Raw genomic sequence first — 23,547 nt, forward strand, 5'->3', positions numbered from 1 at the left:
TCTTCAGCCAAGGGCCGGGCTGCAGAGGGTCCCCGAGGGCCCTTGTTGACTGCCAGCCCCCCGCAGCAGCAGGGGGGTGCAGGGCTCCGCTCCAGGGTCCCCGGGCAGCAGGGCCCAGCACCTGCCACACTTGCTTCCCCACCTTCATCCGGGTACCCTCCGCGGAGCTGCCCAGCACACCATCATGGTGACCCCCGTTCCCAGTCAGCACAGAGGCCCTGGGTCCCCAGAAGAGGGACCATGCAGAGCTCGGGGGTCAGAGCCGCTGCTCGACCTGGCCTGGGGGGTCAGAAGCACTCATGGCCACCGGCCCCCTCACCCTCCACACGCACCGAAACCGGGCGTCCTGCCAAGCCTGTCTCCAGCAATTTCCTCGTGTTAATAATGCTCCCATTAGCCCCATGCAGCAAATCTGTCACAAGCAGCCCCCTTCTGGGCCGTATTTTTTACTTTTAATTATGATCAGATGTGGAATATTGAGTACTTTGATGCATTCTAGGCGCCTTCCGAGAGTTCTTTTTAATAATGCAATTGTAAGACTCTGAAGGCTCGTAGCCTGGGTCGTTACTGAAATACGTATTCGGTGGTGTCAAAGTCGGATATTCCCCCCAACAGGGAAGTTCGGGGGCCGAGTCCAAGGGCCCGACTCAACCAGGTGAGTCACCACTGAGGCCTGGAGCGTCTCAGGCCCCCGAGCACACGCTCCCTCCTGCCCGCGTGGGCGACTGCCGTGATTGCTCTGTGGCCCGCACCAGGACATCAGATCACCTGCTGCCCGGTTCCCCCATTCTCCGCACACGGACGCGCATACCTCCATCAGAGCAGGACAGCTGCGGGTCGAGGGGGCTCTGGGCCAGGCAGGCGTGGGCGTTGGGTGGGTCAGCGAAATCCACCCGCAGCCAGGCCTGGCTGGCGGCAAGTCAGTCCCCCTCCTGGGCCGCCGGCACTGTGCAAAGCAGGGTCAGGAAGCTCAGTGTGGAGTCTGAGCCCCGGGTCTTCCCAGCTCAGGGAAAGATGCGCGAGGCGCCTAGATCAGAAGCTTCTAGGGTGTGGAAGGTAGACAGTGGGGGAGGGGAAGGTCAAGGTCAAGGACACTTGGAACTAAGTGCATCTCTCGGTGCTGCGGGCTGTGTGCCCCAGGGGAGCGGAGTCTCAGGGCCCCTAAAATAGGGGTGTGCAAATCCATTCTCAGGAAGAGGGCCCTGTCAACCCTGAAGGGCGGGGCAACCAGAGCTGGGGGTGAGTTGCTGCTGGCCTGGGAGGGAAGAGGTTTGGTTTGTTCCGGTAACAGAATGAACCTCCCCAGACCCGCCCTCCGCCACCCTCTGGGCAGCTGGCTCAGGTGTCCCGTGGTTGGGGGGGGGGGGTGTTCTGCCCCTGCACCTCCCCAGGGCTGCCAGCCCTCCCAATGTCTCCCACACCCACCCTGCGTACATTCATCATTTAACAAAAACGTACGGAGCACCTACTGTGTGCCGGGCGCTGGCCACCAAGAGGCACATTCTGGGGACGGCGGGGAAGGGCAGACTGTGCCAGTGAATCCCCAGACTGCTGTGGTCCCGGCGGCTCCCCACTGCCCGGTGCACCGGACACCTCGGCGGAGCCCCACCCACCCAGGGCAGAGCCCCGCCCCCGTGAGGTGAGAGCCCCGCCCCTCCAGGTCGGAGCCCCGCCCCCGTGAGGTCAGAGTCCCGCCTTCTCTCCCGGAGGCGGGCTCTCCTGGGCAGCGCCACGCCCCGTCACTAGGGCCTCGGTCTCAGCTGCTAAGCGGCCCCGCGCCCTAGGAAAGGCCGCCAGTAAGACTCAGGGTGCGTGTCCTGGCTGTGACCCAGCGCGCTGGGACCCTCAGGGCAGGAAGTCTCTGAACCATCTTTGCAACTTTTCTATAAATCCAAACCCCGTCCAAAGTACTTTTTAAAAAAACATTCAGTCTTGTCTGAGGAAAACCCCCAGTCTCAACACTAATTGAGAGCCCCTTCCCCTGACTCAGGCCGGGAGGGGCTCCCCGGAGCCTGGAGTGGGGGCTTCTGCTGGCTCCCCGGGGCTCTCCCTCACCCTGTTCCTGGGGGAGGGGCAGCCTCCGGCTTCCCAGGTGAAGGGGCTCTCGCTGCCCCAACCCCCCCCCCCCACCGTGTTCCCCTCTCTGGGGCCCCAAGGGCCTCAATCTTGGGCAGGAAGAGTAGGGGACAGAGAAAACACTGAATAGAAAATGCTTTCACGTGGCGGGACACACAGAGGGTGCACCAAGGTAGTGAGATTTAGACTTTCGATAATTCCACTTAGTCCCGGTGGGAGGCCCAAGACGGTCCCCTTCGGTCAGGAGTTCCCTCTGGGGAAGCATCTTGCCGCAGGGTAGAACCAGCAGATTCCTTGGCTGCGGGTCCCACCCCCTGTGAGCCGGGCCCTAGGGCTTCAGCACAAAGCCCGGGGCCTGGAGCAACCCCGCAGCTCTCCTGACAGTCAACCCAAGCCACCAGCTGGCCAGTCTCCCAGTGAGCAGGGGCCTCTCCAGGGCTCCTCCCCGGCCTGGGTTGCCTGATGGTTGGACGCTGGGTGGTAGCCACAGCTGACTCTTTCCTGGGCCCGTGGGGGGCTCCCTCTCCACCACGGTGGCCACTGGTCCTTGTGGTCTCCCTGCTGGTGCTGGGTGACATCCCCCTCCTGAGTCACATCGTCTTCCCGGATCTTGAGGCCCCTCTGTTGGCTTTAACTTGGGAAACCTGGAGCCATGGCCCTCTCTCCCCACACGCCCGTCCCCAAGACTTCCTTGCTCCGGGCCATACTGGGCAGGCTTCTCCTGAGAAACAGAACCATAAGACAAGCTGCTAGATCAATGACAGACAGACAGACAGATGATTGACAGATTGGTAGGTAAGGATCGGCCCATCTGGCTCGGGAGGCTGAGAAGTCCCACAAGCCGGTGGCGTCAGCTCCAGTCTGAGCGCCAGAGGGGACCCATGTCCCAGCTCAAACAGACAGAAAGCCGGTTCTCCCTCACCCCAACTGTTGTTCTAGTCAGGCCTTCAACTGATTGGACGAGGCCCACCAGCACTGGGGAGGGTCATCTGCTTCACTCAGTCCGTGGATTCAAACGTCCGTCCCATCCCGAAACCCTCACAGACACACCCAGCGTGGTGTTCAACCAGGTACCTAGGTACTGCCTGGCCCGCGAGGCTGATACGTCGCACCAATCCCGTGTCTTTCCCTCAGGCCACAGGCCAACTGGCCAGGCCAATTGCCCCTGTCCGAGAGTCCTTTGATGTTCTACCCTTGGGCCACTTCTCTTCCCACAGGGAGGATGAGCGGATGCGGTGCCTGGTTCTGCTCCTTGAGCATCAGCCCTCACTCCTGCCGTGCCAGGCCTCCCCTGGATGAGCCAGGGGGTGGCTTACCTCTGGGGCCTCTCTCGCCATGAGACTCGGGGCCTGGCCGTGGGGTCTCCGCCGCAGAGCAGGGGCTCCAGCCATGAGAGCAGCGGGGAGCCCAGGGCTTCTGAGGACCGCATCCCTCAGGTCCCACAACCTAGCCTCCTCTGCCTTCTGGGGACCCAGCACATCGGGGGGACCAACCCAGATTCCAGGCAGCCGGACACGGAGGCCACCTCTGAATGGGAAGAGAATGAAGACGTGGCAGCACAAGTAATTGACTGAAGCAGCTCGGCCAGGCCAGGGCCCCCACCTGCCACGCCCCAGTGAGCCAGAAGGACCCCCCCCGCCCTGGGGCTGCAGGCTGCCAGCGCCCTGTCCTCGCTTTCCTGGACGTTAGCACCTTGTTGCAGGCTCTGTGGGGCTGCAGAGGACCCCGCAGGGCGGGGCAGGGCTCCCCAGGGCTTCCCTGTGTGGCTCTGTGCACGTATCTGGGTCTGGGATCCCTGCCCACCTTTTCCTGGCCACCGTCAGCCTTGGACAGCGACCCTGATGCTCGCCTTCAGTTGTGCACAGGGCGGGAGGGCACACAGCCGGACTCCCGCACAGAATCTCCACCCCGTTACGGCTCACAGCAGCAGCCCTTCCCTCCCCCCACCGCCCGCAGCCCCAGCACGCACACGCATGCCGCATGCCGGCTGGGGCACGAGTGAGGCGCTAATAGCTCTAAATACAGCCTCGATTTATGGCTCTTTCCCTGCAAAAAAAGCTGCTGGGCTCCCTGAAGACCCCTAACTTCCTTCCTGCAGCTCCATTTGTCACCCCGCGCCTGAGCACAGCACAGCGTGGCCGCCTGCTTCCCCGCCCCGGGGCTGGCCGGGGAGCCTGCCGCGCTCAGCTCCCGCCTCGCCTCGGCCGAGAACACAGGCTGTCCCCCACTGTTCCCAGCTCCCCAACACCCGGTACTCCACAACAACCAGTCCCGTGCAGGTAAACGGCGCCAAAGGCCGAGCCAAGGCACATGTCCGAGTGGCCGGCGTCCCCGCTTGATCTGTTGGCCCTGGGGCCGTGTGTAGCCTCTCAGGGGCTTGGCTGCTCCCGACATACTCCCCCGTTTGCGCTCCCTGCACGGTGACTGCCATCGGGCCCTTGCCCTGGCCCGGACGCAGTCTCTGCTGTGGCCCCCGGGCATCCTGTCCACTCTTGGGTGAGGCTCTCTCTGAGGCAGGCTAGTGACCCCTTTCCTGGCGGGATGTCACCTCTTCCGATGTGCGCCTGGAGCTGAGAACTGTCAGCCGGGTGTTTATCTGGGAGCCAGTATGACAGTCTCCAAGCGGCCCGCACGCCCTCCGGCCGGCTGCCAACCTGCCCTCCCGCACCTCCGACCCTGTAAGAGGACATTGGGAGTCTGCTGGGTTGGGAGAGCAGGACTGGCATTTCCCTGAAGAAAACGTTGCCGTGTGTTGTGTCCTGGATCCCCCAGAATGGGAAGGACGTGGGTACTCCTCCTGTCACCGTGAGTCAAGCCAGGGGACCCCAGGCCTGGACACCCATGCCTGAGCTGCCCGAGGCTGGGGGCTGTGGCTAGAAACCCTGTGACAGAGAGTAAGGAGTCACACTGCATGCAGCAGGGTTGCAGGGCCCTGTTTGGGGGCAAAGACTCGAGTGGGCTTCTCCAGGAGGGGATCCGGGCTTGGGTCATCTTGAAAGAGCGCTTCCCATCCTCATCCACTTGAAGTGGCCAGGTGACCTCAGGAGAAGGGACAATGCTAGGTGGCCAGCTGGCAGGCTTCCCCATGTCAAGGAGAGATGCCCCACCCATGAGAGATCCTTGGAGGCGGGATCTCCCACACCCACATGGGGGCCCCCAGCGTGTAAGGCGCCCATCCAGGGTACCTCTCTGCTCCTTGCTTCTCCTGGTCTCTGCCGCAGCCGGGTCCTGGGAAGACCGGGCAGGGCTGAGAGCCTCCACGACGGCCCCCCAGAAGCCCCTGCCTCCCATCCAGAGGGGCCCAGAACCAAGGGCTTGACATCAGGTGAGTGTCCAGAGGTGTATGACTATGGGGCCAGACGGCACGAGAGAAGTCCAGGGCATGGACAGGGCAGGTGGGGAAGAGCTTGGCCAGCAAGGGTGAGAAGGCACCAAAGGTCCCCCCCTCGCCTGCCCGGTTCTTTCCGTGAGACCATGAGGAGTCCACACGTTCACCCAGGGGTGATGGATACATGCACTTGGTAGGTCCGTACAACGGAATATGACAGCACCTCTAAAAGGAAGGAAATCCTGATAAAACATGGACAAGCCCGGAGGACACTGTATTCGGTGAAGTAGCCGGTCTCCAGAGCGCCAGCTCTGTAAGGTCCCGTTTACAGGAGTTAGCCGGGGGAGTGGGAGCCGCGGACGCAGGAGGGCGGGGCGGCCAGCTGGGGGCCGGGGGAGGCGAGGGCCGAGTGGATCGGGGACAGGGTTCAGTCTGGGAAGATGGGGCGTCCTGGAGCCCGACAGGGGGCTCACACAAGCAGGCGAATGAGCACGATGCCATGGAACCGCATTTAAAAATAGCCAGAACGGTAGACTTGGTGTAATTCATCCCACCACAACTTTAAACGTTATGTAAACCCATTCCACACGTCTTTATTTTTATCAGAACGTCCCTGGAAGCATGTGTGCCGAATGAGGGCACGCTTATTTCTGGCCGGGCGCTGACGGCTGGCCACGGTCCCCCTCCAGCCCAGTCGCCTGTGCCTCGGTTTTCCACATGAACACACGCGCTCGAGGATGGCAACAAGCCCGCGCGTAGGCCAGTCCGCCCTGCGGAACGGGTGGGGTACAGGCGGCCAGACGGTTGGGGGGACGCGGAGACCAGACCCCGGGGTGCCCAGCATGCCCAGGCCTGCAGGCAGGGGTCTGACCTGCCCCCCCGGGACCCGGTGTGTGACTAAAGCACTGGAGCAAGGAGCAGGGACGGCGACCTTCCCCAGCCGTCCAGCTGCCCAGTCCCCACCCGGAGCCCGGAAGGGCCTGTGGGCAGAGCCAGCTTTCAGCGGAGCCGCCCAGAAGGAACCAACACCTGCAAATTGCTCTCCACCAGCTGGAGCAAGTGTGTCCTCGGGCCATCAATAAATGATGAGTGGTTGCCACGGCAACAGCCCGGCCCATCCTTCATCTCCTGGAGGTTCCGGAGAGCTGAGGCTCTGGGGGAGCCACGAAGGGCAGGGTGGAGAGGGAAGGGGCCTGGACTTTCGCCTTTGCACCAGCCAGACCCAGGGGGCTGTGAGCGCAGGGGTGGGGGGGGGCGCTGCCCGAGATGGGGGGCCAGGGGACAGAAGAGATGGGTTTGGTGCCGGAGGAGCGGGGAGCAGCGCCACTCAGGAGTGGAAGGGGCTGGATTCAGCCCTGGGCCGGCGCCCACTCTGGCCCTCCAGCCGCAGTTCCCTTATCGGTAGAACGGAGATGGGAACGGCGCCTGCCCCGTCGGGTTTCTGCGGAAATGGAACGGGAGGGCCGGGCCCCTGGCAGCACCTAGTGGTGATCTGAGCACGGGGAGAGGAGCCGCGCTGCGCCCCCACGGTCTGCGGCCCGCGCTCCTCCCGGACACCAGTCCTCTTCCTGGATGACGCCTCAGGGCTCCTTGCGGTCAGCCTCTTGGGGACCGGCCCCCTCTGCTCTGTGCCCCTGTCACCTTCGTCTCTGACGGAGCCTCCCCGAGTGTAGACCCCAGGTCGTGACCTCTGTCCTCCCTCCTGGTGTCCATGACAAATCCCTTCTCCACATCGGCCGCCGCCAGTCCGTCAGTCCGTCAGTCCGTCAGTCCGCCAGTCCGCCAGTCCGCCAGTCCGTCAGTCCGCCAGTCCGTCAGTCCGTCAGCCGCCAGTCCGTCAGTCCGCCAGTCCGCCAGTCCGCCAGTCCGTCAGTCCGCCAGTCCGTCAGTCCGTCAGCCGCCAGTCCGTCAGTCCGCCAGTCCGCCAGTCCGCCAGTCCGCCAGTCCGCCAGTCCGTCAGTCCGTCAGTCCGCCAGTCCGTCAGTCCGCCAGTCCGCCAGTCCGTCAGTCCGCCAGTCCGCCAGTCCGCCAGTCCGTCAGTCCGCCAGTCCGCCAGTCCGTCAGTCCGTCAGTCTGCCAGTCCGCCAGTCCGCCAGTCCGACTTGCCCTGGTGTCACAGGCTTGAGTGACAGGCTTGTGATGTGTCCAGCTGGGGTTTCGTCAAGCTCCAGTGCCTGGGGCTCTCCGGGCGTCCCGAATCCGTGGGGTCACGGCTGCGTCAGACTTGGACCCTCATGGGCCATGATTTCTCCCGACGTCTCCTGCTCCCGCCCCTCCCTCTCCCTCGGGGACCCCGTGGCATGTACCTGGGTACCCGACGTGGATCCCCAGCTGCCCGATGGGCCGCTGCTATTTCCGACGGCTCTTCCGCTGTCCCGTCTCCATGCTGCCACTGGGTCTTCGAGTTCACTCATCCTTGCCCTGCGAGATGGAGTCCCATCGGCGTCCTCATCCCAGACACGGCCCTGTGCTCGGAGTCCGACCCGGCCTTTAGCTGCTTCCCCCGCCCCTGGCTCTGGGGACGCCTGGAACACCGTCCTGGCAGCGGATTTCACACACACACACACACACCCTGCCAACTCTAACACCTTGGGCGGTCCTGGGTTGGTATCGCAGACTGGGTTTCTCCTCCTCGGGGCTCGTACTTCCCTGCCTCTGGGGTGCCTGCTCGTTTCTTGTTGAATGCCCAGCGTCGTGAAGTTCCCCTTTTTGGGTGCTGAAGCTTTTTTATTCATATCAATCGACCTGAGCTTTGTTCCGGGACGCATTTACTTTGAAACACTTGGAACGCTTCGCTCTTGCTTTTCGGCTTTAGTACACACGACCGGAAAGTGCTTAATCAGGTCGGTCACTCCCCATGACGAGGAGAGACCCTTCTGAGGTCGCCCAGTGACCCGCGACCCACGAGGCCTCCCCTCCGGCTGGTGGGGACGGGTGCGTCTCCCCGTCCTCTCTGCGTCGGCTCCCGGGGCTGTTCGCTCTTGTCCTCCAGGTAGGGGTCTCCTCCCGGGCCCTGGAAGCTCTCCAGGCGCGCACAGTGACCGGCGCTCGGATGACGGCTCCAGGCTCTCCCACAGTCCTCCTCCGCGCCATGCCCTCTCCTCTCTCCGCCCTCGCCAGGTGCCCTGGTCTCCCTGGGCCCACGGCCTGGGAGCCCCATCAAGGACACGACCGAGCACAGCCAGGCGCTCCCTCATTGGCTTCCGCTCCCCAGAAGTCACCATCCTTTGCTGCCCGGCATCCAAGGTCCTAAAAACTGTGCCTTCCCCGATGACGTCTGGCTTTGGGGAGGGGGAGGGAAGTTGTTGAAGCAGGTTCCTCCCGGGACCACGGGTTGGTCCTGAGTCCCACGCACGGGGCCGTGGAGACCGCGGCGCCGGTCCCGCCAGCATCTGCACCAAAGCTGCCCTCGACATTCTACCCCAGGGCAGAGATGTGCCACTGGCCGCGTCCTCACCCATCCTCACCTCCTGGGGCTCCGGAGAGGGTGAATGGCTCAGGGTCTGCCGAGCCTGCGTGTGAACCAGGGGACCGTGCACACGTTTCCGAGGCCACTCGGAGGAAGGAGCGACAGCCAGGCAGGCTTAGAGCGTGGAAGTGCGTGGTCGCGTCACGAAGACGGAGGTCCATGGTGGAGCTGGACACCCATCCCATGCCCAGCACCTGCCAGACCAGGGGCCGGGAAGAGGGTCTGGAAGCCCCGAAGAGAAGGGAGGGGGCTGTCTGCCCTGGCGCAGAGAGGAAAGGAAGCTTGAGAAAGCCGGGCCTGCGTGCTGTGGTTTCCGTCACGGGCACCGTCGTGTGCAGCCTACCACCCCAGCCGCTCCTTCTCTGCCCTGCCCACCTGGCCCCTGCCGCGGCTGGTCCTTCCCCACCCTGCCCCACCGGTCCCTGCCCTGGCCAGGTCTGCAGGCTGGAGCCTTTGGCGGCCGTCTCTGGACACAGGTCTGGGTACATGCCCGGCCCTGTGTCCCTGGCCATGCCTCTCCCCATGTCCTCGGAGAGACACACCGAGCCACTGACCTCTAGCCAATGGGTCTCTCTAGTAAAATGTTACCGCCGGCCCATGAATGGTGTGAATGCCGTATTTCACTACTAAAACTTGAGAGGAGCCGACCCCTTCTGGAGGATTTTCCTGGATACACAGAGGCATTTTATAGATCAAAGCCATAGAATAAAATAAATACGACCGTCGAGCTGTAAGGAGCGGGAGGTCCTGTCCAGGCTAGAGCTCCTGTGGGTCTGGGGCCATGAGGGGAGCACACACAGGCCTGAGGGAGAAGCAGCCTAGACCTCGGCCCCTCCCAGTGCAGACTTGGCTCCAGGGACAGGCAGCCGGAACCCTGCCCGGGCTCCGAGTGTTGTCCTCAGCCCTCCCGACACAAGGACCGTCAAGCCTCCGATTCCCTGATGAGGAGCCTGAGTTCCGAAGGGCTCCCACGCCCTGCTCACGGCCCCACGGCTCTCTGTGGCCGAGACGGTCTTGAGCCCGTGTGAACCCAAACCCCGCTCCTGCCTCCCATGCCTCAGCCCCCGGGTCGACACCGCAGAGACCCCCGACGTTGTGAGGGAGGCTGAGGAAACGCCGGCCCCACACTTCTTCCCGTCTGTGTGTCCACCGAGCATCACCCTCGTGGCCGTTGGTCCGAATCCTTTGTGCTTGGTTTCAAGAGCAGCGGGGCCCTCGCTGACCGCGGACAGGTCTGCTGCTGCCCTCCCGCCCCGGAAGAGGCCCTGGAGGTGAGTTAAGGACGTGGGCCCAGGACAGGGCGGCCTCTGGGGGCTGGCGGCCTCGTGTCCCCGCACTCGTGTCCACGTTCCGCTCTTGTGCGCCAGACTCCGTAACAACGTCGGACAAAAGACCTTGTTTCCTCCTGCACCGGAGCCCCGTCCCGACACGCGGCAAGGAAGGGTCTCTAGAAGGGTTCCAGCCCCTCCCCGGCTGCAAGGGTAGGTGGGGGGCTAGGGGTGACCCATGGGGGACACAGAGGGTTCAGGGGGCACCGGGAGCAGTGGCTGCTACAGAGGAGTCTGAGCTCTAGCAGAGGCAGACAGCGGGGCTCCCAGCGGCTGTCAGGGTGGGAATGGGGGCGGCCCACAGCTCTGTCAGGGCCGCGGGTGGAGGTCAAGGGACACGTGGCAGCACGGGGTTCCAATCAGACTCGCCTGGGCAGACGGGGCAGGTGCATCTGAGTGCAGAGGGCGGTCTTAGCAGGAGACCTCCCCTCTGGCCTGGGGCTCAGGGGGCACAGTGCCCCCCTTAGGGGTGAAGTCCGTACAGTGCTGGGCCCAGCTCGATAGACCCCGATTCTGAGCTCCTTCTACATGTAGGGGCCTCCCAGAGACCGCAGACGCCGGCCCCCAGCCAGGAGACACACACTCCCACCAAATGAAGCCGGCCCTCGCCTGGCAGAGGGCCCCAGAGATGCGAGACCGGCTGGCCTCTCCCTCCGGGGCTTTCTCTCCACTTGGCACTCCTTGCGAGACCCAGGCGGCAGGTTCAAAGACTCACAGTACAAAAGCCAAAATTAATAAAAGAAATTCGGGCCTTTATGCGTTGTATAAAAGACTGAACTGACCCGAATCAGTTTCCTCCCACAACCCCCCCCCCAGCTCGGGCTCCAGAGAGAGGTGCCCCAACAAGTCCCCTCCCAGAGTCTGCGGGCCCCTCGCCCTCCTGGCGCCTGGACCACATCACCTCGCTGTCTTGTTCCTCTGCCACCTGCCCGCCTGTCCTTGTCCTTCAGGCACCCGACCCAGTGCCCCTCGCCTCCCCACACGAGGGCCCAGGCCGTCACGCCCGGAGCAGCCCTCCCGGGCAAACCCCTGTCCTGCACTCCTGGCAGGGAAGACAGGAGGCCAGATGAGGAGATTGCTCCCCACTGCGGTGGACAACACGGATTCTTGGTGGTCCCCCAGAATCCCAGCTCCCCTGGGCAGCCCTGAAGGATGGGACGGCTCAGAAGGGGATGTCAGCTCCACCAGGGACCAGAAGAGCCCAGGGGCCTGCAATGTCTCCAGGACCTGTGGCCCAGCCCCCAACCTCAGCTGGGGCGTGCCCTGCACTTCTCTGCACTGGGAGGTGGGGCGCCGCCTCCCTGCAGCCCTCCATGCTCCCCAGCAGAGACACCCGAGGTGCCAAGGTACCACTGAGGCCTGACGGGCCCCAGCCCAGCACACTAGCCTGCCCACTGCCTCCCGCCGTGGCAGTTCCCCTCCCCCAGGGCCGGGCAGGGAAGCAGCTGCTAATTCCAAGGCCTTTCTGCTCTGTGTCCTTTCTAATGACGCTCTGGGTCTGAGCCTTTATCGCCACCTTCAGTGATCAGGGGCCAGGCGTCTGCCTCCTCCATGGCCCCTGCCTGCGGCAGATGGGGCAGGTGCATCTGAGTGCAGAGGCAAAGCCGGCAAGAGATGGAAAGGCAAGCCGCCGCCCTCCAGACCGAGGGTGCTTCCATGGGCAGGACACTGTGCCTGACTCCCTGGGCCCTTCTCCCAGCCTCCCCGGCTCAGCAAGGGCTCCATCCTCCCCCAGATGCCCCGGACCCCGTCTCCAGATCTCCCTTCCCCCACCGCTAGCCCGTGGGCCCGATCACCAAGGGGCCTCCTCTTGCCCTTCCTGCCGCCTCTCTGTGACTCAAGCAGACTGTCCCCTTCGTGGACTGTGAGCTCCAGGAAGGCAGGCGGGGCTAGTCCACGGCCATAAACCAGCCGTCCTCAGTGGGCTCTGTGCCCCTCTGGGGGACACTCAGCAACGTCTGCAGACAGCTTAATGTTGTGGGGGGGGACGCGTCCCTGCCATCTAGGGCTGCTGCCACGCACCCTACAACACACAGGACCCACGACCAAGAACGCAGCCCCACAGGGGGAGAAATCCGCCGGAGATGGGCCACTGGGACAGGTCAAGCCCCGAGCAGGAGCTCAACCCCTGAACGGCTGAACGGTCCCGCAGATGGCGAGCGAGCGCGAGTGAGCCCGTCCCAGCCACAGGCAGGGCCTCTGTGCGTCTCACGCGCGCGTGCACATGCACACACAGGCGCGCGTGTAAAAAGCTCACCAGGGTGCAGGGCTCACTGCTCCTACGCCGGGGCCCTCTCCCACCTGTGTCCCTGCACCCCTCGCCCTCCCCAAGCCCCACCCACGGCCAGGCCTTGGGCCCCCCCCACCCCCGCAACCCCGGCTGCACAGATCACAGGTGCCGCAGGGCAGAAGCCTGAGGCCTATCCCTGGGCCCTCTGTGCCAGGGACAAGCCGCCCGCTCCCTAGATCTGGTTTCCACTTCTGTGAGGCAGCCTTGGTCGCCTCCTTGTGGCCTCCCAGGACGGCCACAGAAACAAACCTCCTAAACTGTCAAGTGCGGTGTCCCCAGGGGGAGCCTCCCTGCGGGGCCTTTGGGCTCTCCAGGCCCAGCCCCGTCTCCATCAGGACGAGAGACCCTCCCCCGCCCCCAAATCCCAGACCCCGCGGGGCAGGAGTCCGGGGCCCACGTGTGCCGCTGACAACTGTGCTGGGAGCCGGGCAGCCCACGGGCTCGGGCGCACTCGCTCAGGGAACGAAAAGAGGCAGATGGCTCGTGGGCAGGCTGGTCGCGCCACCCGTGCGGGCGGGCGACGCAGACTTCGTGCAGCCTCCTCCGCACGTATCGGGAGACGCCACGGGAAGAACCGGCCCGGGAGAGGGGCCTCCAGGATCTCAGCGAAGCCATCGTCCTCCAGGAAGCCCTCCGCCATCAGGCTGCATCAGCCCCTGCACTGCCCTCCCCCTCGCCGGGACCCCTGCCACGGGGACAGCCCTCTGGCTCGACCACCAGCCTCTGGCTCTGTGAGCACAGGTACCCAGTTGTCTCCCTCCGGGTCTGTCCCTCCCCACTCGCGGCCCGGGAGTGGCATCGTGACTCGCCCGAGGAGAGCATTTATAGCACGAGGGGCCGGAGGGACAGCTGCGCGGAGGAGCGGCCGACGGAGGCCGGCGGGGGAGTGGGCGGGCGCGCGGCTGCACCAGCACGTGGCTGGACGGGCCGTGGGCGGGCGGACCGACAGACGGAACCATGGACAGGAGGATAGATGGTTGGGCGGGGAACTGGGTGGAGAGCTAAACGGCAGACCGGCGCGTGGACAGACGGATGCATGAGCCCGCCAGCTGGGCCCACGGCGGAGGGCTGATGCCGCAAAGGGGGAGGTAGTCGGGGGCAGGGCCCAGACCTGGAGCCAAGGCCGGAGGCTGGAGGACAGCAGGCCCAGGGAGGCAGGGCGGGGAGCCAGGAGTAATTAAGCCTGTGTGCTCAGCCCCGAAGCCCCAGCAGCCCTGCCTTCATTAACGTGTGATGAGGAAGATCTCCTGAGAACAGGGAGCGAGGTGTGAGCCGCTCCGGGCCCTGGCACCGTGGCCTGACGCACCGTCTCCCCCACAGCCCTGGGGCCACACCACGCCCCGGGACCCGGGGCCAAGCCTGAGCTCTGCACCCCGACCTCAGCTCCCTTGAAGGGAGAGGCTGGAGGCCAAACCCTGTCCGAGGCCTCTTCCAGCTCTGGGGGTGGAGAGCTCCGTCCTGGAGCTGCCGTGCAGCTTCCCCAGAGCCCGCCCGTTTCTGGAACTCTCGGAGTGCAGGACCAGGCGTGCAGAGGGTCAGCTCCGCGGGAGCCTCCAGTGCGATCAAAGGCACAAGAGCCACTTCATGGGAAAAAATTGTGAGTTTGAGCCAGCTAAGGACTTCTTTGCTTGGTGACCCAATTTCTCAAGGTGGGGGGTGGGGATGGGAGTTGTGTCAAGTTAGAACAAATTAAAACGCATTTGTCTTCCATTCGGAAGGAATCCAGCCCAGCGGGGAAGCGAGGCGCTGTCTTATTCCAGTATGCCCGGTGCCAAGTCAATTTACAGGGAGCGACACACTTCTGGCTGGAGGACAGAGCCGCGGACGCTCAGGGCGGGGCTGTGGCCGATCCCAGGCGGGAGCCCGCAGGCCGGACCAAGCCCTGGCCACTGTGCCTCTCGGAAGCCTTGTCCACGCTCTGCCCGCGGCCATGGTGACCCAAGCTTGGGGATGGCACTACCCGCTTCCTCGAGGTGCCTGCTGCCGACCGGGGGACAGCCCAGTGAGTTGCAGGCACAGGGCCAGCACGACGAGTTCTGGCCGTGGTCTGAGCTTGTGCCTGTGGTGGATGAGCTGACCTTGGCAGAGGCCACGCAGAGGGCACATTTGACCCTCACAACAAACACTGCTCCTGCCAGCTTCGCAGGTGGGACACTGAGGCTCAGAGGCCCGGCCACTCCGGGAGGTTCTCTGTTCATTCATTCATCAGACATTTTTGTGTGCCTGGAAGCCGTGTCCGGGCCGGGGCCCGGGGCCTGGGTAGAGCAGACGGCCCCCACCCCCGTGGGCTGCATCGGGGCAGGCAGCATGGGACGTACACACACAGCTCTGTTATTACCTCGAGGCCACAGGGAGTAAGGTCGGGTGCGGGCAAAGCAGATGGGCCTGGATCTAAGCCCATCCTGGGGCCGAGAAACTGCCCTAGGGAAGCGATGGAGAGATCGCAGGAGCCCTGAAGGCCAGAGAGGCCAGCAGCTAAGGGGAGGGCAGAGGGACGTGAGATGGGGCAGGGGGACGCCAGGCGGTGACAGCCAGGATGGACCTCAGAGCTCCACAGCCAGGAAGGAAGTCCCGGCGGCTGCTGCACCAGGAAGGGACCAGGAGTGCGGGACGGGGACACCCTGGACCTGGGCTGGAGTGGCAGGCGGCTAGAGACAAGGGGCAGATGTGCTGGGTGCCCCCTGGGGATGGGTTGGGGGAGGGGAATGCGGACCCACCCCTGCACCACCATCGCCCCCGGAGAAGAGGGGCCCCGAGCTGCTCAGGCTCACATGCACCGAGTGCTCCCCGCACCGTCCTCCATCGGCCTTCTGCACAGGACGGCCCGGGGCTGCCCCAGGCTCTGTGACCCCAGGCCGTCTCCCGGCGTGCCCCCCGCCTGCTTCCAGGAGGACCCCCTGTCCGCCCCACCCACGGACCCGCTCCGACTCACGTCTTGGGCCCCCTCTCAGGTGGGAGGAGCGGCCTCCTCTGACCTCTGGGGCTTCTTTTTCTCACGGAGGACTTAGGACCGCGCTGGGGGCACCTCGCCTCCTCCCTCCCATCCCCCCCCCAATCCCAGCCGCAGCTTCCTGGCCGGGACCACCTCCAGGCCCTGCTGTCTGCGCCCCACCTCACGCCCCATCTCAGCCACCGCCCCCCACCCCGTGAACCTCGGCCCTGTTCCCACCCGTCTCCCCTGCCTGACCCCTGCAAAGAAAACAGACGGCCCCTCGGCCGGGGAGTGGCCCCAAGGCTTCCCGGGTGAACCACAAACACAGACGCAGGCTCCCGAGGGCGCAGGAACCGGGGTTTTCACCGGGCGCCTGGGTCACGCCCATGAGAGCTGGGGCTGAGGGACACAGGGCCGAGGGCAGACCCGGGAGACCCGGGCGCATGCAGGCCGTTGGGGTCCCAGACTAAAAGGCACGGGGAGGGCAGGGCAGAGCTGGCCACCTGCCCTGGGCCCGCCCCACTCCTGACCTGCGCCATCAGGGGCTGCTTCGGCCGCCCTGGCCCACTGCCCCCGGGCCCCCATTTCCGTGTGGACAAGCATGCACCCGCACACTCCCACTGGGGCCTCCTGCACGCCCGCACCCTCCTCCCCGCCCCATCCCCAGGCCACGCGGCCTCCGTGGGTGGGCTCTCAGCGCCCCCTCGTGGGCAAACACAGGCTGACCGGTTGCCAGAAATCCTGGGCCGAGGCCGGCTGTGCCCGCCCCGCACCCCCCCACCCCCCCGGCTGCCCCACACAGGGAGGGGCCCCAGAAGACTGAGGGAAGGTGGGGACGGTCTCGGCAGGGGTGGGATGGAGCTCACAGCGGGTGGAGGTTGGGAGTCCTGAGTGGGGGGTGACCCCCGAGGCTCCCACCCACGGCAGCCGTGATTCTGGCATTTTAGGGCCCCGGGGGCCCCAGGGTCATTGTTCACATGTTCATTTAAGCCGCATTTTACGGAGAACCCATGGTGCCAAGACCTCCATCGGGGACCAGGCTCAGTGGCCTTGCTCATGGAACACCAGTATGAGGGAGACAGAGGTGTGAGCTGAGCTGTGTGGTCGCCCTGGTCGAGAGGCTCACGGGGCCCCACGGGAGCCCCCATGGGGGGAGTCCATCCCGTCCAAACCAGGTCATTGGGAGGGGGGGACACACCAGGCTAGGGGGGCTGCAGGGATCGGGGGCAGGACCAGTGGTCAGCATCATGGGAGTGAGCAGGGAGGGACACTCACTCTGGGAGGCTTGGGGGTGGGGAGCTGCAGGGTTCTGAGCAGAGACTGACGAGGCCAGACTGAGTTCAGGAGAGGACTCTGGTGGCCTGGGGAGGCTCACCGCGGGGGAGGGGACAGTCATGGCGCCCAGGGCTGGTGGGGCACAACCCGGGGCAATAGGGTGGGCATAGCATGCTGTGACGGGCAGGGGCGGGGGGTGGGGACAGCAGTGGGGACCCCGGGCCAGGGCAGGAGCCGCAGGCGAGCTCTCAGGGAGGAAGAGTTGGGGTCATTCGGGTGGCCTGGGGGAGAGGCCCAGGACCCTAGGGCCCCGGCTTGGGCCCAGTGGGGCCTCACAGCCCCACCTCCTGCTGCCGTCACTCTCTCTGACTCGAAGCAGAGACCCCGAGGGCACGGGCTCAGCTCTGCAGTCCACACGCTGCGGCCCCAGCACCTGCCTCCGCACCCCGGCAGGAAAGCAGAGGAGGCGTCGTGTACCGAAAGCATGAGAGCAGCTGAGGTTGGTGTGAGCCCGCCCCCGGGAGCGCGTCCGGTGGAATGTGGGGGCGGGGTTCTGCCGGGACACCGTCAGGGAGGGATCTGTTCCTGTGGACCTCCAGCCGCTGTGGCAGGAGAGGGCCCCCCGGAGGTGTGGCTCCCCTAAACTCTGTTGCCCAATCTCCGTGTGTCCACAGGGACAGCAGCGGCCGGGCTCCCTCACCCAGGAGGACGGACAGAAGGGACCTTCCTCAGTCCCTGAGCAGGAGCAGGAGTCCCTCTGGGAAGCTGTGGGGGAAGCCGGGACCATGAGCAAGGAAAGCCTGTGCGCCTGGGCAGCCATGGGGAAGGGGACACCACTGGCAAGGGGCAGTCACAGGGAAGGGAAAAGACTGGGGAAGGGAGCAGCCACAGGGCAGGGGGCGGCTGGGAATCAGGCCAAGCCTCCCCGCCTGCACTGAGGGCCCCGTCCTCAGCCTCCACCAGAGCCGCACCCAGAGGGCCCAGGACCGAGGACCGGGCACATCCCTGCTTTTATCACCAGCACCTCCTCCGGGGTCTGTCCTGGCTCTTCTCCAGGGCAGTCCTAGGTGCTCTGGCCTCCTGTGCCCGCCTCGCCCCCTCAGGCATTAGATGGGACACTGCCATCAGGCCTGCCCAGCTCAGGCCCGGAGGACTTCGTCCCGATGCTGGGACTGCCCCAGCCTATCAGTCATTCTCCGGAGGCCAGCTGCGGGCAAGCAGGCCAGGCTGCTCTGGGCTGGACACGGGCGCAGAGGCTGGAAGGGAGGCAGCCTCACCACAAGCCGGGGGGCCGGGGGTCCATAGCAGGCACCTGGGCAGAGAGCCTCCCACAGGACAACCAGGGTGCAGGGCCCCTCACCCAACCCCTTGGCAAGACACAAGCCGGTCTCCAAACTCACGGCCCACCCTGATCCTGTCCAGGAGGAGTGACCCCAGCAACACTCCAGGGCCCTCCAAAGCCACCTTTGCTAGGACTTATGCAGGTGACAGCCAGCCCTGCCTGAGCCCAAGACAGGTCACTGCCCAGGCTCCTGCTCCCTATCCCCCGAGGAGCCGGATCCAGCCACTGGCGCTCCACACAGCACAGCACCGGACACACAAGCTTGCTGACTAGTAACGGGAAGCGGTGGGTCCTGTTCCCGGCTTGGCCGAGGGCCGGGCATGGCTCTCCACAGGCCCTAGGGCCCAGACCCCCGAACCCTGCACACTGCAGCCTCGTCCCCAGCCTTCGGCCCTATGGCTCCCCACGCCCACAGCCAGGTCCCTCCACATTGGGACGCTCGTGACCCAAACAGGCTCCACTCTGGGGGTCGGACTTGTGTCATGTCAAGCTACCCTGGACCGAAGGGAAAAGTGTGCTGTTTGGAGGCGGATAGAACCGACCCCCTTCCTAGGCCACTGCCTGTGTGACTGGGACAGACTCCGTTGGCCCAGGCCTGCCCCAGCCGGGGCCTGCGTGCCCCCTCCGGAGACCAAGGCAGTGAGGTCCCCCACATTCCCAGTGTGTGCTCAAACCCTAACCAAGAGGTGACCGAGGGGACAGCCCAGGGCAGGGGTGCCCGTGGAAGAGAGCCAGGACTCTCTGAGAACACTGGCCATGACCTAGGGTAACCCACCCCACTCCCCTAGGCCAAGCCCCTCCCCTTCATCTGGGGGGCGAGGTCCCATCTAGAGACGGAGGGTGGGCAAGCTCCACCAGGGACAGCATGTCCAGAGTGGGATCCTTCTGGCGTCTTCCCAGGAAACCTCCCTTGGGGTAGAAACACCTGAAAGTCCATGCTGGGCCCCCACAGCAAGTCCCGAAGTGGCTGGGAAGCAGGGGGACACCAATCCCCAGATCCGACTTAAACCCTTTCCTCCCTGGCTTGCCTACGCACATCCCAGAACAGGCACTCTGAGCAGGGCACTCGGAAGGGTCTGCCAGATGGGGTCTTAGAGCTAGTCTGCACCCTGAGCTATCGTCTGCCGTCCTGGTGTCCCCACTGGGGCCCCCGCCGGCCCACGCTCAGCACAAGAAAGAGATGAGTGGGGCCATGTCCGTCCGCGGGACCTCCATTCTGGGCAGCCCACACGGGGACAGGGAACCTTCAGCCCAGTGGAGCTGCTCACACCCGTGTCCATGTGGGTCAGAACCAGATGCGCCACCAAATGGACTTTCCAGAAACAGAGACCGGCAGGCCGCCTTCCCACAAGCCGGGAGGGGGACACAGAGCACAACTGACAGACAGACAGGAGGCCCCCGAGCCCCTGACTTTCCCTCCTGTGAAGGCGTGTCTGCGTGTAAACAGATGTCTGAAGGGACCAGCTACAGGGTCACCCTGTGGCCTCGGGCCAGCCTCCCCACCGTGCCTGGTTCTCACCCGCGGACACCGAGCTAGACTCTGGGAAAACCTGGAGAAGACACACAGAACGCGTGGATGCCCAATGGGGCAGCCCGTGTTAGGTCGGTTCCACGTCTTAACCCCAAGCAGGCATCAGGTTCCGGGCGGATGGTACGCACGTCCGTGTGCCGTCCGGACTCACACTCGGACGCGAGGAACATACTCTCCACGGAGCACTTGACAGGTGCCCGGAGCCAGAGGGGACAGCGGATGGGCTGCGCCCTGGCAGAGGGCCGGCGGGACAGCTGAGGACTGACCTCACCCACTACCAAGACCCGGGTGCCACCGGGCCCCCAGAACCTGTGAGCCCCAGGAGAAGCACAAGGGTGACGTGGAAGGCATCGATGGCTCCTGACAAGGGCCGGGAGAAGCCCTAAAAGGGACGCGGTCACCATGCACCATGCGCGGGGTGGGACCCTCGGAGCCCAGGCTGCTCACAGGGGAAGAGGTTCGCCGCCTCCCTGCTGACGCGCGCCCCTGCTCCAGCTTCGGGCTGTGGCACCTGGAAGGACACGCGGTCCTCCCCACTGTGGTCACCACTGTTGATGCTGCCGCAGAGGGAGGGGCTTCCTGGGGGCACACCAGGAGTCCCTGTCGGGTGTCAGAGGCCAGGCGTGCTGGGACGCCTCGCATGGGACACCTTCCCTCGGGGCCTGCTGCCCCCTCTACGGCAGGAAGGAACCACCTCCGGGAGGCGGAGTGCACGCCCCACACACAGCGGGGACCAGGGCAGAGCTGGTGTCCCCAGGCTCACAGCTGGGAGCCGCAGGCCCTCCCACACCCCCGGGCCTGCGCCAATCCCGGCAACAAGCTCAGCCGCGGAGGGGAGGCGGCTCGAGGATGCCATCACACCCGCACCCAGGGCCGCAGCAGCCTAGCTCTCCCCGGCCGCGCTCACAAGCCTCCTGCTTTGCCCAGACTGGCAAAGAGCCACAGTGCAGGGCACGGAATCGGCTTCCAGGGGCTCGGGGCCAACCCAGGCCAAGCAGGGAGAGGGACAGGCTTTGACCAACAAGACACAGGACACAGGAGCCAGCCAGGGGACAGCATCCGTACCTTCCACCCCCGATGGACAGCTCCGAAGCGGGGCTTCCCTCCCCACACCTCGCGTGGCCGCTCCCGGACCACCTGCACCCCACGTGCCCTGCGTCCCCGTCCTTTGGCTCCACGCTTGCTGGCCTGGAACCACACCTCCTGTTGTGGGCCCATCTGGGCAGCCCCGTATTTCTGTGGGAGTCCTGACTCCCAGCACGTTAGGACGCAACTGTGTGTGGAGACACGGTCTTCACAGAGGTGGTCAAGGAGAAATGAGGTCATGAGGGTGACATTCAGCCTGACTGGGGGCCTGCTAGGACAGAGACTAGGACAGAGACGCGCAGGGGGATGACCGTGTGCGGGCACAGGGAGGACACGGCCATCTGCAAGCCCAGGACGGAGGCCTCGGGAGGAGCCAGCCCTGCCCGCACCTCCTAGAACTCCAGCCTCCGGGAGGTGAGGCCAGCCGCGTGCTGTCTGCGCCGCCCTCTGTGGGACAACGTAACCACTGCCCCAGCAGACAAACGACCACCCGATCGGCCTCATCTCCTGCTGCTTTCTAGGGACGCCGGCGCCCTGAGAGGTCTCCGCAAAGCCCCAGGCGTTTCTTCCCGTTGCTGAGAAAGTTCTAGAAATGGGCCTGAGGTCAGACAAGGCAGATCCCTGGGGACTGGGTGCTCCCTCCCGGGTACGGATGGAAGCCTTTGCGGCCTCTGACCGCGCCCTCCTGACGAGGACTCCAAGGACTCCGTGCTGCCTTCCCCCACGGCCGAGTGGGCCCAGCTTGTCCCAAGCCCCTGGAAAGCCACGAAGACAGCGTTGCAGGTCACCCTGTCTCCAGCCCCTGTCTCTCCTCCTCCCCAGGATTTCCTTCACCCAAACCTGCCCACGTGGGCTTCTGCAGAGTCAGCAGAGCTGGGAGGGAGTGAGCTTTATCTGTCAGCTCGGCCACAGGTGCCGTGGGAGCTCTGGGGGTTCCCGGGGCAGAATCTGGGTCCGCACCGGGTCTGAGATCCGGTCTCCTTCTGTTCGCTGCGCCATGTCCCCGCGGCTGAAAGGGACTGCGTGGGCATCTGCTGCCCATGGGACCTCCCTCCACGGCTCCTACCGGCCCCCTCCGCATGCCCCCCAAGTCCCCCGATGTCCAGCTGCCGTCTGCCACCAAGCTAAGGCCTGATGGAGGTGCTAGCGGGGGAGGCCACACGGGTCCGCATGGCAGGCGTGTGCAGCAAGTGTTAGCTGAGGGAGCAGTCCTCATGGGCCTCTGCCCCGACCTGCCCAGCCCAGGCCCGCTGAGGTGGTGGGCCCCCCATGCCCCCTGCACACCTGACACCCTGGGGCTCCTTCTACCTGGAAGCCCCGCCTCCTGCCCTTTCTGCCCACCTAAAAGCTCCCTTCGGGCATCACCTCCTCTGTGAGTCCCGCACTGGACCTCTCACCGGCCTCCAGGCTGTCAGGTGCCCCCTGTTCTGTCCCCACATGATGCCCCCTGGTGATAGGCGGTCACGGTTGCCACATGGTCCTGCCGCTCACCGGGTGCTCTGCGGGACTGGGAACTCACCCAGAGCCCGGCACGGGCCTGCAGAGTCAGCAGCTCAATCTGGCTGTCCTCAGAGCACCCGGCTGCCAGTGCCGTCAGATGTGGAGGGGGGCTGCCTCAGGGAGCAGGGGTCAGGGAGCGGGTTCTGGGAGCTGCCTCCACTGCAGGGGACACGTCAAGGCGTCCTGCCCCCACGCCCTCCTGCGTTGGGAGAGGAGCCCTGCCCAAGGAGCGGGCTGCTCCCATGGGGCCTCGGGGTGCAGTCCTCCTGGGGTGATGGCAGCAGCACCGCCTCCGCAGGCCGACAGAACAGTCTTCCCGGCCCCCGGCTCCCGGGGCAGTGCTGTGCCGCATTTAAAAAGGCGAGAACAAGGGAGAGGAGTTGCAGGAACAGATTCCCTTCAGCCAGGACACCCCGTTCTCGCCAGCGCGACCCCACCTATGTGAACACACTGTGAGCGACTTTGCATTTTCCCTAAGTGGAAAGGCCGAGGTGTGCGGGTCGCTCACACCCACGGTCCCCGCTCCGTCGTCCCATGGAGGGGGCAGCACGGACCAAAGATCCCTCCTCCCGCACCTGCCAGGGGCGAGGACGCGAACCAGAAAAGCCACAGAGGCCCTTTTTGAAAAGAGAAGCGCCTGGTCGATGCCAGGAAACGCAGGAAGGACTTGCTCCGGGTCCCGGAGCTGGATGGCTCAGGCTCGGGAGCCAACAGCCCTGCGCCTCCCGCACCTGGGCCTCTTCCGCCAGACATCCTGGGCCCCAGCGGGTAGAGCCGGCATTTCCGCCCAAGGCCGCTCCTGGGGCTCTGACAGGTGCCTTCAGACCCCGTGGCTGGGGGGTGGGGGCAGGGGTCAGAGGTGTGGCCCTGCAACAAGCAGGTCCAGGGGTGTCACTGGTCATCGGGCCACACCGCATGTTTGAAAGCCACTAGGGTCCTGTAATGATGCAAAGTGACAGACGGTCACCGGACAGCGCCGCAGTCACGCTGCTGTAAGGAACCGCGGACACCACGGACACCTGACATTAACAACATATCATATGCCAATTACAGCTCTAATCTTGTTTAAAAAAACAAAAGGAGCCTCTGGGAAGGGAAGGCCAGCGAGGCACCTGCCTTGAGCACAGGATAACTGAAAACACCAAAAATCTCATGAAGGGGAATTTTGTAAATATATTTAATGTAATTTTTAAATCTAAGTTGATGCGAAAGGATCACACAGGGCAAAATATCAAACGTTAAGTAAATGCGGATGGGCACGCGGCAGGTAGGGGTGGGGTGAGGCCCTTCTCAGCCCCCCGAGATTGCCCTGGGTTCACCCGGCACCAGAGGTGTTTCCAGAAGAAGGGGCGCGTTAATCTGGGGAGATCCCACACGCGGGGCGCCTAAA

The 23,547-nt window shown here is 64.9% G+C and overlaps 2 protein-coding genes across 2 annotated transcripts; both read left to right on the forward strand.

Annotated features, from left to right (window-relative positions):
• Nucleotides 1-767: 767 nt before the first annotated feature.
• LOC116570391 lies at nucleotides 768-23,157 on the forward strand. Its single transcript, XM_032307434.1, has 3 exons — nucleotides 768-778; nucleotides 9,791-9,794; nucleotides 17,270-23,157. The coding sequence occupies exon 3, from the start codon at nucleotides 19,981-19,983 to the stop codon at nucleotides 20,965-20,967; it is 987 nt and encodes a 328-aa protein (XP_032163325.1). The 5' UTR covers nucleotides 768-778; nucleotides 9,791-9,794; nucleotides 17,270-19,980; the 3' UTR covers nucleotides 20,968-23,157.
• Nucleotides 12,710-17,279, forward strand: LOC116570390 (synaptojanin-1-like). Its single transcript, XM_032307433.1, has 3 exons — nucleotides 12,710-13,232; nucleotides 13,812-14,088; nucleotides 14,210-17,279. Exons 1-3 carry the CDS (start codon nucleotides 12,968-12,970, stop codon nucleotides 14,847-14,849), a joined length of 1,182 nt encoding a protein of 393 aa, XP_032163324.1. The 5' UTR covers nucleotides 12,710-12,967; the 3' UTR covers nucleotides 14,850-17,279.
• Nucleotides 23,158-23,547: the final 390 nt, after the last annotated feature.

Source organism: Mustela erminea, chromosome 12, assembly GCF_009829155.1.
Source record: "Mustela erminea isolate mMusErm1 chromosome 12, mMusErm1.Pri, whole genome shotgun sequence".
NCBI classification, from domain to species: domain Eukaryota; kingdom Metazoa; phylum Chordata; class Mammalia; order Carnivora; family Mustelidae; genus Mustela; species Mustela erminea.

What these genes read in the sequence shown, in the direction of transcription:
- LOC116570390 (XM_032307433.1), top strand. Translation starts at nt 12,968, where the DNA reads ATGGCTCGTGGGCAGGCTGGTCGCGCCACCCGTGCGGGCGGGCGACGC. An exon ending in CTCTGGCTCTGTGAGCACAG is followed by an intron (nt 13,233 to 13,811) that starts GTACCCAGTTGT and finishes TCTCCCCCACAG; the next exon opens with CCCTGGGGCCACACCACGCC. An exon ending in CCACTTCATGGGAAAAAATT is followed by an intron (nt 14,089 to 14,209) that starts GTGAGTTTGAGC and finishes TCCATTCGGAAG; the next exon opens with GAATCCAGCCCAGCGGGGAA.
- LOC116570391 (XM_032307434.1), top strand. Translation starts at nt 19,981, where the DNA reads ATGCGCGGGGTGGGACCCTCGGAGCCCAGGCTGCTCACAGGGGAAGAG.